The sequence below is a fragment of the Gadus macrocephalus genome, chromosome 6, assembly GCF_031168955.1.
Source record: "Gadus macrocephalus chromosome 6, ASM3116895v1".
NCBI classification, from domain to species: domain Eukaryota; kingdom Metazoa; phylum Chordata; class Actinopteri; order Gadiformes; family Gadidae; genus Gadus; species Gadus macrocephalus.
In genome coordinates, this window is record NC_082387.1 from 14,395,453 (window position 1) to 14,409,668 (window position 14,216).

General features: G+C 48.7%; 1 protein-coding gene across 1 annotated transcript in view; it reads right to left on the reverse strand.

Moving 5' to 3' along the window:
- LOC132459655 (adhesion G-protein coupled receptor V1-like) overlaps positions 1-7,517 on the reverse strand; it is a 30,601-nt gene extending 23,084 nt beyond the window's left edge. The window contains exons 1-2 of the mRNA XM_060054315.1: positions 7,274-7,517; positions 3,835-4,013 (exon numbers count right to left, since the gene is read on the reverse strand). Coding sequence (XP_059910298.1) covers positions 3,835-4,013; positions 7,274-7,480 — 386 coding nt within the window. The 5' untranslated portion in view covers positions 7,481-7,517. The remainder of the gene's footprint in view (positions 1-3,834; positions 4,014-7,273) is intronic.
- Between the last annotated feature and the right edge of the window lie 6,699 nt (positions 7,518-14,216).

Here is a 14,216-nt window from a genome sequence, read left to right on the forward strand (position 1 = left end):
CCCCCCTCCGGTCCTCCCCCGGATTAATAATGCACTTTGAACCGGTTACTGGAGCCGTGCGCCGCGGCCGGCGCCGCGAGCGCACTAACACACACACACACACACACACACACACACACACTCATGCATATATACGCAATCACACACAATCACAAACACACACACACCATGGACATAAACAAAAACACACAAACACACACACAATCATGCACACTTACACAAACACACACAATCATGCTATAGTCTTACAGATGCACGCAATAGTGTGCACAAACAAACACACACACGTACACTCAATCATGCAAACATACAATCATGCATATAAACACAATCAGACACAATCACAAACACACACACTATCGACATGAACACACACATATCACACACACATACACAATCATGCACACATACGCAACACATTATGGACATAAAGACAGACACACAATAATGTGCACACACACACACACACACACACACACACACACACACACATGCACACACGTACACACACACACACACAAACCACTTTGAGGTTGCACACGTTCATCACAGGCATGTGTATTATTGGCCTGTTGGATCGAACTCTGCCACTTGTGACATTTCGTAGTGTTTCCCGACTCCCGCTTGTGTCCAATCATCCCTGGTCCAATCATCACAGGTTAGTCCCTCTCCTCCCATCGGCTGCGGCCCTGATAACTGTCATCGCCACCCCAGTTCACAAGCTTGGATATGACAGCCAAGCTTGGGCACACACACACACACAGCAGACACCCCCTCAGTTTTCTCACAGAGGCATAATTGGTGTTGTGTTGTTGTGTGTCCTCCACCAGCCATAACACAACGGTGGTATGACAACCAAAAGCAGTTTCATCAACTGGGGCCCCTGGCAAAACAGGAGCGCGTGTAGAAGAAATGGAAGGGTGTGTGTGTGTGTGTGTGTGTGTGTGTGTGTGTGTGTGAGTGAAAGTGTGTGTGTGTGTTTGTCCCCCCGTTCGTGGCCTTGTGAGCAGCAAGAATTCTGCTTCTCACAAGAACTCTATACCCCAGAGATTCCTGCAGTGAGATCAAGCAAATAATACGAAAAAAGAGACCCTTCCAGACGGAGCCATGTGATCTACTCATGGCGGTTGTGTGGGGACAAGGGGGTGAGTTAAAGTCTACGTTGGGCTAGGTTGAGGCTGGCACAGCCTATTTGGGGCTTCCCGCATGGAGGGGCAGGGGTTGACCACATTTTAAGGGACGCACAGTAAATAAAGCGGAGAAGCAACATATTCTGTTATGTTGTGCTGTCTATACTAATAGATCACATTTCAAAGCCACAGCTCATCAGACATTACACCCTGCAGTCTCTTGAGGCGATGTGTCGTAGCCTGCTCTGTGTCTAATTAGGTTGAGGCCTTCAATCAATGTCTCTCCATCTCCGTTGTTGTGTTGGAATGCAACTTTCAGCCCCAGAGCTAAAAACTCGAAAACTAATTATTCAAAACTATGAGTCAACATCCATTAAGGTTTGGAAACACTGACGCACTAAAAACAATGTCCACCGGTAATCAAGTCTCACGGTTTCGGATGAGCAATGAGAACAAATTTTCTCCCAAAACATCAACTTGCGACACATAGACGTGGAGATTCTGCATATGCGGCCGTATACATTTATGTCGGATGACGTTCATAAAATCGAATGCGGCAGATCCACATCAATCCAAAGCACTGCTGCTGAATGTGTTCTGCGTGCGATTACAGCGGCCTATTGAGTCACAGAGGACCCTTCAGACAGTCGGCCTTGGACAGAACGCTAGCAAATGCCGTGTCGCTACGGCAACCACAGTCACCGGGCCTTCCTGCAGCAGGTAACGAACAGTGTGTGTCGGTGTTTGGAACATTGCATTGAACAGATAGTTATATGGATGGATAGGTATGGATGAAAGAATCGTCAGAGAGAGAGAGAGAGAGAGAGAGAGAGAGAGAGAGAGAGAGAGATCAGTGCTCTCTCACACGCCATAGAAGCGACTCCGAGGGGCCTTCTGACCTAGCTCCTCAGTCGCTAGCCTGCTAGCGTGAGAAACTAGCCTTCCCAAGATCACTTGGCGCTAATTCAAGAACAAAGCCTGGCAGGCCTGAAAGAGGATACCGGAGCCGTCATCAAAAACAACACGCAGGTAACAGATGACGAAGATAACAGTGCTTTTAACAGTATTTAGAATCTACATACACACGGGATAATGTCAGCAACGTCAACAACGTCCACAGACGCACCAGACTAATCCAGATGAGGGTATGGATTAGTATCAGGATGGTACGGGGGCTGGGGTGTTGAGTGGGGGGGGGGGGGGGGACAGAAAGTCACCAAAACAACAGCTGAGATGCACAACAAGGCATTTACATGACAACGGTGCTGACGCACGCTCTGTTTCTCGATACCCATTCCCCGCTCGCAGGCTGGAACTGAGGACAGCTGAGACCTGGGTGAGAACAACATGAGCTCACCTGTTTACACTGATGAGGAGAGATCGAGAAACCGAGAAAGGGAGAGAGAGAGAGAGAGAGAGAGAGAGAGAGAGAGAGAGAGAGAGAGAGAGAGAGAGAGAGAGAGAGAGAGAGAGAGACAGATATGTTGGGGCTAGTTGTTTATTTCCCTAATGAACTGAAGGCAGCTCTGTGTTGGATAACCTACACCCACACACACACACACACACACACACACACAAAAACACACAAACACACAGACCAGCAGAAAGCACACTGCTGTTTGCATGCATAAGCGAGACACGCCTAAACCGGAGGGCTAATTTTAGCATCGGAGAGTTCCACCTTCATCAGTGTTTTGTGCTGACCTTCACAGACACACGGGCTACCTCTAAGTCACCAGGCAGAGTAACGGTTTACTCTGGCCCAGAGACCATGACATCACTGTTATAACCACATGGTGTAATAGTGTACTCACCAACATGCAAACAGAACGTTTAGAACAGCTCCACCTGGGGCAAGAATAATTACCCACGATGACTTCATCAGGGTGGGGTTACTCAGTGTTCTATAAATAGTTGACTGTTTATTCAAACATCCCTTACTCAGGCACATGCATGCGCACACGCACGCACGCACGCACGCACGCACGCACGCACGCACGCACGCACGCACGCACGCACGCACGCACACACGCACGCACGCACACACGCACGCACACACACAGGGCACCTTCTGTTCCTTCCTGTGTGTGTGTGTGGGTGTTTGTGTGTGCGTCCAAGATTACATTGTGATGTTTATTTTCTAAAGTTTTTATTTATTTAGATTTGGTTTCCTCCAAACCCCCACACGCTACTCCTCCCCCCCGGCACGCCGAGTCCAATGCTTACAGGAACCGGAGGTCCGAAATGGTACTTACCCCATCCTAAGCCCTGCGAAAATACCGGAGAGCTGCAGTCATCCGGAAGGTTCAGACGGGATTGAGCAAACAGCGGAGACAATTAATTACCGTTATGGTCGCCGAAGGCCTTAGTGTAACTCCAGGGTCTGTCTCCGTGTGTTTTGTGTTGTCTAGAAGTGTGTCGGTATATGCACAGTACTACTTCCAAACATTTACATTTTACATTGAGGGCATTTAATAGACGCTCTCAACCAAAGTGTCTGACAACGGTTCACACACACATTCATACACCGGCAGCGGAGTCAACCACGAAAGACGTCTAGCTCAGGGACACCTCGGGGCTCAGCTTGCTCGGAGGAGCCGGGGATCGAACTAGCAACTTTCCGGTTTCAGGTCAACCCGCTCTACCTCCTGAGCCAAGCCGACCCACGGGCCCCTGATCTGTAGCGTGCATGAGGGCCACTCACACTTCCCCGTTCACCAGGCCGTACACGGCGTGGATGGTCCAGCCGAAGCCGCCCAGCAGCACGATGACCAGTAGCACCATGACCACCGCAGGAAGTCCCCAGCCCAGCAGGACGTAGAGCAGGTAGCGGCGGTCCGTGTGCTCGTCGTTCATCACCAGCACCTGCCAGAAGTTCACCGCCTGGTGAGGGGGGTGAGGGGGGGGTCACATGGGGTTGGAAGGTGTTAGGGTTAGGGCTAGCAATGTACAATGTTGAACTGGTTTGAGGGCAGACAGACTGATTGATTGACAGGTTGCATGGCTTCCTTTTTTGTGTTTGCACGTAGATGGGAGAAAGGGAGAGGAGGGTGCCTAGAACGCACAAACACCGTATTGCGTTCGAGTCCATGTGAGGTGCAGGTGCAAAGACAACACACGCACACGCAAACGGCCGACTCGACACGCACGCATGTTTTTGTAGTTTTAATTTTCTCCAAGCTTTGAGAGGATGCCACGCGTCTGAGAACACACAACCCAGGGCTTGTTTCAGAGGCACGTGGGCTGATCAGCTGTAGACTGCAGCCCAGGCAGAACGCACCGGGCCTCCGCTGTGTGTCTCGGAGGGAACACGCCGCGGGGGCCACTCCCATCCACTTGACACCAGATACAAGACTCGCGTTAGAGCGTGTTCAGCAGCGCCTAAGTACCGAACTTGCAGGCCTGCATTAACTGCCTTTGGGCCCCGGGGCTAAGAGTGTTCGTAGGCCCCCTGAGAGGGGATCTTACAATGAAGATGTGTCAATTATTGGCAGACATTTTGCCGTTGTCGACGGGTGGGGGGAGAGAGAAAAAAAAAATCACATTGACTTGGGCGTACGCTCTGGGGCCTATCATGAGTCAGTATTAAAAAATACTTCAGCCCAGGTAAGCCCGTGCATTAAGGCGGCCTTGCCCACTCGTGTAATCCGTATTCAACCAGAGGCGGTTTAACAATATGGGACACATTACTCATGGAAACAGTCGGTCAACAAAGGGAGACGCAGGGGAGGCAATTGTTCCTTGTCCACATACCTGTCTAATTGACCAACATAAACACACTCAGACTTAAGGCCTTCTCTGTCTAGGTTGTGTTCAAGTGCACTACGCTTTGGCGCTTGTTCGTCTATTCGAGATGTCTGCATTGATCTCTTTCTTGTTCAATTGCGTTATTAGCCAAGTGTCTAACATCCGCTACAAACATAGAGTATAGCCACTCTGAAGCGTTGACACAGCCGTGAAGCAACAGAAAAGGATAAAACAAACCCCTTCCTGTGACTGGGAGATCAAACCACAAGCGACTATCATCTATGCTAATAGAAATGCAACAACAACGCAAACAGCCCCAGATAGTGAGAATTCAGGCACCACAGTGTAGATCACACATACCTTCCTGCCTGGCCTTAAGCTGGTTGGAATAATGTCAGCCGATAGATGTGGGCCTACAAATTGTTTGGCAATGGTTTGGCCAGGACCATTTTTGCTCTGTTTCGACAAAGTACTCAATTTATTTGTAAGGGATGGTGTGTAGTAGGCCTATACTAGGACGTGACGTCGGACTCACCAAAGCACAACAGATCACCTTATAAACACAGAGTTGACCAGTTGGTTCCTACCACATTCCTGAACATGAGAAGTCTATAGTAAGAAGAATATAAAAATGCTGTTCCCCCGTAGAATTGAATTAAAATACAGTCAATTCAAGTATCTACCTTGAAGTACTGGTGAAGGAGTAAAAGAGTGGCAAACGACCATACATAAACAGGAGGAACGGATCACAACACGTAGATGTGAAGAGGCAGCTTGTGACCAAAGCTCTTTAGAACCGTTGAGCATTCCCTGAGGTCATCAGTGCAGCGCTTTGACAAGTCTATACGATGCTAAGTACGTAGCACCTATGAGTTAGCTTACTCCAGGGATCTAATCTCACGATGCTTCACCAAAGCAAAATAAAAACGGTTCTGGAGCCAGAGGAGCTTATAAACACGACGTAAACAGTGATTTAATTCACATTAACAGTTTCCCATTAAGTGGCGAGGGAAGCAGAGTGACGCGTAGCGACTTTGAGAGGGAAAATAACATTTTGCGTCAGTTAGCTCAGCGTCAGAACATTGTATTGGATAAACACAGCCTATGTGAACAACTTACCAGGTTTTAAGCAACATTTTATTATTTATTTTCCCGCTCTATGTGTATGGGAGAATTGAGGGAAATGCCACGATGAATCAGCAGTGGTGGAAAAGGCAACAACTGACTTTCCAAGGGGTTTCCATGGGTTGGATTCTTGAGCCTTGTGTTGAAATGGAAATCATCTAAATAAATCATATTTTCTCCAAGTGTTTTTCTTTCTTCTAGACTTGTTTTGTTTCACATGGTTTTCAGGGAAAGTCTTTGCATGCCGTTACTTAAGCCCCTAGCCTGAGCTCAGCCCAGCTGACTTTTCACTGGAGTGACGTCACAAAGGAGCAGGGAGCAGAAGGAGAGGGGGTGGGTGTGTGTGTGTTGAACCAACAGTTTTAGCTGCAGTCACTGCTGCTGTTTGGGAGGAACAGTGGGCCAAGTCGTGGAGCCCTGTGGCGCTTCCTCCATCTATACCTTCACATAAAGCTGGCTGTGTTCAACGAGCCAAGGGCTGGAGCTTAAATGCCTACATCAAAACACTTGGGCTGTGTAAGGATGCAGCGAGAGAATGACTTGTCCCCCCCGTATCAGGATGGGATTTGGGAAAGGAGCAGAACATTTGAACCCTGTCTGACTTCCAGTGAAATAAATATGACAGAGGGGATATTGTGGTCGCCTGATTAACGACAAATAAGCCATACAGTCGGCCATGGACCACATATATTTACATTTCCAATGGTTTGTGATTTATTGCCACTTTTACACATTTCTTCAAAACAAGTTGTACAGAAACAACTATTTAAATAATGGTAAATCACCCATAAGGCTACCTTCAGCAGTGCTAAGTCTGATGTTTGGATACAAGGTCCAACAAATAGATTTTTCATTGTTGAGCTCAGCAGCCTCTGCAGACACAGCTTTGTCTGTCAGGAGAAGGTCCTATATAAGCCCAGACTGGCTGTGATTCTTTTTTTGCTGCAAATACAACGACGCATTCAATGTAGTACATCCAATCTAAGCTGACAAAACAACCCTTTACATTGCCTTTGGGCTCCGTCTGCAAAAAAAACTTTGAGAATGAGCCACGGTGACTTCAGAAGACTGACATGACATCCAGTACACGATGAATTGATTTGAAACAATCAATTTATATTGTGTCAAATTAAATGAATCAATAATGTGATTTCCGACGTGTTCACGACCTACAATGTGGGATCGTAAACAAACAACGCTGCATCATGTGTTTATGTAGTGCCGTACCTAAACGAGCCTTGGGTGTATTCACAGCCATGAGCGGGGGTTACCTGTATGAGCATCCAGCTGAACTGGCTGAGGTGGAAGTAGTGGGTGAAGAGCGCCAGGGCAGCACAGCTCTCCTCAGAGAACATCCTCCCACGGAACACCGACGCCAGGAAGCAGATCTGAGGGGAGGAACACACGCACGTACACATTAGGAACCGCCCGGGCCACCTCAACGGCTGCCCGTGCTGAGGTTTTATAAACCATTGCATACATATGCATATCTGTTTGTACACATCGAGGTACTGGACGACGTGAATGCAAATTGGTGCACACGCACACACACACACACACACATTAAAGAACGCGACCTGTACCAGAATGTCTGGACATATTCTTCCAGAATGAGATCCAAGAACACACACACACACACACACACACACACACACACACACACACACACACACACACACACACACACACACACACACACACACACACACACACACACACACACACACACACACACACACCTCGAAGCGACCTGACCAAGAAGGTCTGAGCTGCATGAGAATGAGATGGGGACCCTCTGAGAGTTTATGGGATCAATGCCCCCCCGTCTAGCTTCAGGTAGACAGCCTAGCACCCAGCGCAGAGCCCCAGTCTACCAGGCGATATATAGGGCAAACCGCGGTACATAAATCCACAGTGAGCATCAGAGACCCGGATTGGGGGCTCGGACAGCTCTGATTAACGAGGGGGGGCTCGGCTTTATCCGGGGGAACTTACTGGCACTGAGACGACATGTGTTCGCCAAACATCCTTCTTGGTGAAATGAGTGATGAGGCTTCTGCCATAAAAAGCCCATCTCACAGAGCCCTGTGGTGCAGGCCAGACGGCAGTCAGGTCTGTGACCGATATCAATGACTATAGCTGATCGCCATATCCTGGCCCACGCCTAATCCTTAAATGACTGCATGGCTCTGAGCAGCACGGTGTTTATCTTCAGCGATAAAGTCATCCATCCTTATATCCACAATCGTCTCCTGTAACTGCAGTTTCTCTTCTCCTCCTCCTGGGCTATTACTGTATAACATCATCGACATAAATAAACCAAACTTTGGAATTATCACTTGATGCCAGAAATGTTAAGTAATGTGGGGACAGGTTTGCTTTGAGAAGCAATATATCGGTCCAATGTTGGTCGGCGGTCAACAAAGCAGATTCTTCAATGACTTAATATCAAAATTAAAGTTACAATGGTAACTTGAATGTGATGCTATTTCAAGTGTCTCAATTGGTTCTCATGATATTATAATGTAATGTCAGGAGGACCAGATAATAATGCGATTTATTAGTTATTATTTAGTTGGGTTCAGACCATAATAACGATTAAAGATTGATCATTTCTCACCTCAGAAGTCTGACGACAGGGTTCACCTTGAATTGAGACGCAAAATATCCATATAAGGGCAGGAAGAAAACGAGTTCATAACAAACCTCAACAAACAGCTTTTCACTACAGTAAACACTGCTACAACAACATCACACATGTACACACACTGTGAACAGAACCAGTGTGTAGGGGAAAGGCAGGTAGTCGCCTTGAAGTGAAATCCATGATTACCTCCACCACAATGACTGTTTGGATTGGGAAAGTGACAGTGTTCCAGAACAAGGTGCACCTGAGGTATCACCCTGTAGTCTGGCTGAGTGATGACTCAATGGGAAGGACAGACTGTGGCTCTGTGCCCTGGCCATGAGGCCATTCCCGCACAGCGTCCACATCCTTGAGGGGAGCGAGAGAGCCCGGCCCGGACAGGTGGCTTGTGGGAAGGAGTACTCACTCGCTGTTTCTTCTTCTTCTACTTTTTTTTTCTCCATTGTTGTTGTTTTATTTTTTTGGCAAAGGGAGGCTCAAGGTGAGTCAAGGACGCAGCCCGCCATAGAGTCGGTCCAATCGCAGAGCAAAACAGGCAGGGGCCAACACATGCAAAGTCAAAATGTTTCAAGTGTAATCGGAGTACACACACACACACACACACACACACACACACACACACACACACACACACACACACACACACACACACACACACACACACACACACACACACACACACACACACACACACACACGATACACTAATGCCGGCTGATCTGTGCGCTGGGCTGACGGAAAGAACTGCATCTTTGTCTAATAACCTCTCAACACATTTGTATTACACACTTGTACAGCCTCAGGGATAACAAAGATCCAGGTAACATGATAAGCGAGCTGGTGAGAGAGGAGGGGGCCGGCCCGGCCGGGAGTGGAGGGGGCGGCGCTCTTCTCTTCCTGTCCAAGCGCAGGAAGAGAAGCATCAGAATGCTTGAGTGGCCATGAGAGCCAGCAACGTGTTAGAAACGTTGAGTCAACAACAACGTCGATGTCGTGTTAACACAACAGAAATTGACGTGCGGCTCATTGGCCACAACGAGAAAGCGCATGTCAATGTGTACATTTCTTGTTGCGCTAACAAAACCAAATATTACGTATTAACACGCAAAATTCGGGCGTGTTACAGCGACATTTCTAAGATGTTATTTGAGCTCATGTACTTCCATAGTGTGGTTTTGCAGGTGTAAACCGCTTCAGTAACCTATGTAGTTGTTGCTGCCGTGTACAAAGAATTGCATTTGTTTGAATCTATAATGAATCATTATAATATCAATTTAAACAATTACTGCAACGAAAGTGCAAGCGTGCAGGCCATTCTGATGACAACATTTACACAGTAAGAGCACCTGTGATTTTCCTCCTTTATTTAACTAACACTGGCTTGGGTGGAATATGAAAAAACCCTGAGGTGACCTTTGCTGCTTTCCTCCCTCATTTATCAAAACAGAGTAAGAGAAAACAGGTTTTCATGTATGGTGTTTGTCAGCTAAATTGTGTGTGTTGTCATCATAGCAGCTCAGCATAACTCTACATGGGAAGGCAGTGTTCAGATATGAGTACATTAGTACATTAGTACAGCACATTAGTCTGATATGGTAAATAGCCTCGAGGCAAAAAGCAGGATCGTTATGTCATCCGATTTTGATGATCTGGCTTTAACAATAAAACAACTTTTATCATAATCGCAGACCAGCAGAATGAACACCAGCGGGTTTCTGCAGGAGGATGCTGACCGGGCGATGACCTCACAGCCCAGGAAGCGGAGACGGCATAAAGCAGGTGGGGGTCATTCAGGCATTGTGAAACAGAAACTGTAGGAGCCTGCATCTCTCTCTCTCTCTCTCTCTCTCTCTCTCTCTCTCTCTCTCTCTCTCTCTCTCTCTCTCTCTCTCTCTCTCTCTCTCTCTCTCTCTCTCTCTCTCTCTCTCTCTCTCTCTCTCTCTCTCTCTCTCTCTCTCTCTCTCTCTCTCTCTCTCTCTCTCTCTCTCTCTCTCCCTTCCCTCTCCCTCCCTTCCCCCTCTCTCCCTCTCTCTCTCTCTCTCTCTCCACTGCTCAAATGAAACCTCCTTGAATACCTGTTATCCAGTATGTTTTGTCTGTTACATTCTGCTCTTCCCCACAGCAGAGATGTGCGTGCTGACCCGTGCCGTGGAACACAAACACTTTTTTGTTGTTGTTTTTTGTAGGCCGTGTTGATGCGCTTGTAACTGGATTCAGGTGTGTGCTGCCTGCCTGCCTGCCTGCCTGCGTGCGTGCGTGCGTGCATGCGTGCGTGCGTGTACATGTGTGCGTGCGTGCGTGTGTGTACATGTGTGCATGTGTGTACGTGTGTGCATGTGTGTGCATGTGTGTGCATGTGTGTGCATGTGTGTGTGTCTCCGGTAAGAGAAGCCACTAAGTGAAAGACACAGGGCTGGGTTAATGCTAGAGTTAGGCTCAGAGGTCACAGTTGATCTCAGAGAGTTGAACAGAGGGACCTGCTGGGGGCGAGGTTCGTTTGTTATCCAGGCACCTCCTCCCCGACCATCCTCCTACGGCTCCTAGGGGTGGCGGCAGAGGAGTCGACCTGTCTAGACCCCCGGGCTCCAAAGCCCCTTCCAAACACTTTCATGGGAGGGCCGAAGGTTTCCTCCAATGACCTGCATCCATGCGCTTTGTGTGTGCGAGTGTGCGTGTGTGTGTGTGTGTGTGTACATGTAGCCTTCCAGGCCTGTTAAAATAGGAACCACAGATACACACGCCAAGGCAAACAACCTGTCATTTATGAACCCGGGGTAAGGAGATTACATAGTGTGAGACTGTATCTCTCACGTGACTGACACACAGACCCAGAGCTGATGAGAAGGACAGGACCCTTCCGAGAGGGATACAATGGGGCAAATGAATACAAAAACAGGATTAAAACATGCACAATATAGCTTCTGAGTAATGTTTGTAATGTTGGAGAGCAAAGCCTAAGGTGCAAAATAGAAGTCATTTTCTCAGCCCAAGGCCATGGACTCCAGCTATTGGTTCAGCTCCAACAAAACCGCCCAATCAGAAGATTGCTTTTGTTCCAAAGCACATGGGCGACTGTTTGTTATTTCAGTCTGCGTTCAATTGGCTGCGGTGTTATCTAAGTGCCTGAAGTAGTGCAACTGTGTTCCTCCGGGGGAAACTTTCTCAACAAATTCAGACTAAACATTTCACTTCCGCATTGATACGAAAAGTGGGTTTGCCCACCGCGTTCAATCAGACACGCGTTCAACATTGACTGAGGACCTCCCAACTTGACCTCTCCTTCATCATCGGGTGAGACTGAGGATCAAGCCCATAGTTTCACCAGGAAGACCACACATGTACACATATGGCACACTAAAAGGAAATCCATTGTCCGACCAAGGCAGACAACACTTCAAAGTGAGTGAGCGCGCCCACGCCAGCGAACACGCTGGTACAGCCGCGGTGCGGTGGGGGCGGGGCCTGTCGGACTGCAAGTTCTGCTATTGATCCCCGGGCCCTCTCGCTACGCCCGTGCTAATCGGGCCTAGCGCGCCAGCGCAGGCTAAAAATAGCCTCCCTCACATCAGTCCATGAGTGGGGGCTCCTTCTACGTGCCCGAGCCTCTATCGAGACTAATGTCCCGAGCACTTCTCTGTAGCCCCAACTCATCCTGCCCTCCTCCCCCTCCACCCCCCACACACTGAGCCTCTATCTAGACTAATGTCCCGAGCACTTCTCTGTAGCCCCAACTCATCCTCCCTATCTCCCCCTCCACCCCCCCCCCCCCCCTCCACACACACACCCCACCACACACACTCGCCCCTTTCCAATGCTCCCCTCTCTCTCTCTCTCTCCCTCCCTCCATGCAATCTCGTCCTACACACAGCTCCACCCCATCCCGATCCACCAACCCCCGCTCCAGCCTTGGTACGCTGCTCCCCACTTCCTCCTCCTCCTCCTCTCCACCCCCCCCCCCCCCCCCCCCCCTTCTGCTCTATCGCTACCAGTCAGATCTAGCTGGCTCCAGCCCCAGCCAGCATCTCTGAGGGTGCCTTTGTTCAGAGAGAGAGAGAGAGAGAGAGAGAGAGAGAGAGAGAGAGAGAGAGAGATGTTCTGTGTTTTAAATGCGTTGGTATGTATTCTACGGTGGCGGAGAATATGTTGGTCAAACTGAGGTGTATACTCGGGTCGACGCTGTTTATGTTTTTTAGTGTTCTTAACCATATTTTTGACAATAAACATAAAGATCATATTCGCTCAGATCTCATCGTCCCGGTTCAGAAAGCATGTCAGGTTCGATCCCATGTCGTGCCTTGCCCCAACCCCCAATCAACTACCCCCAACCCCCCGCCCCCCACCACAAAAGCCCCTGGGAGAAACATGTTTACTGCTGCAGTCGCACTGATCGTGTGCAAACCACAACACCCCCTCTCACATGCTGCAGACCCAGGCCCTGGTGTGCCTGATCCCTGTTTGTGCGCGGCCTGATCCACACACACACAGGCAGGCTTTTGCGTGCGCCGGCGTAAGAAGCAGGTCGTCGTGGGGATGGCTGGGTAGGTGGGTTAGTGGGCCAGATGGGGGGAGGGGGGCACGACTACGACTCGGGATAGGCAGAGGAGACATGTGAGGCCTGCATTGACAGTCAGGAAGGTGCTGAAGGGAGAAAGACAACTGATCGAGAGAGAGAGAGAGAGAGAGAGAGAGAGAGAGAGAGAGAGAGAGAGAGAGAGAGAGAGAGAGAGAGAGAGAGATATCTTAAGCACACAATCTGCTCTCTACTACTGGATATGTTTTGAGATTCATTTTAAATGTATATCCACACACAATGTTATTGTTATCCTGCCCATGCTAATCTATTGCTCCCTTTCTCCCCCCAAGTCATATATCGTTTATTGCACTTACTGTAAGATTATTCTTCTGGTTTAAGGAAATGGCCATGTCCAGTTTCTTAATGTCAGAGAGTGAAGCAGTAAAGTTCAGCGGTGTTTTGGGTTAATACTTACCGTAGCTGGCCAGGCAGAGCCAGCTGTTGGCACATAAACACCCATTCCCTGTAGGCTGTTTGACTACCAAACAACCAGCAAACAACCGCCCCACACCTCCCTCTGCTGACATCAGCACTTATCAGGAAACAGTAAGAGTGTGTGTGTGTGTGTGTGTGTGTGTGTGTGTGTGTGTGTGTGTGTGTGTGTGTGTGTGTGTGTGTGTGTTTTTGTGTGTGTGTGTGTGTGTGTAAATATGAGTGTGCGTGTTTCCTATGTGCTAGTGTGTGTGTGTCCTATGTGTTAGTGTGTGTGTGTCCTATGTGTTAGTGTGTGTGTGTTCTATGTGTTAGTGTGTGTGTTTTCTATGTGTTAGTGCGTGTGTCCTATGTGTTAGTGTGTGTGTGTGTGCGTTCGTGCGTGTGCGTGCGTGTGTGCCTTCATGGGGGTGAGGCATGATGGATCAACAACCCCCAGCTCCAGATTAGTGATTAGCAGTAACTGCAGGTGGGACTTTCCAAGGGCTTGTGCTTGTGACAGAACAAACAGCCATCTGTCAGCACTCCACGGGGAAACTCATTCTCCTCAGAAATATTCCCA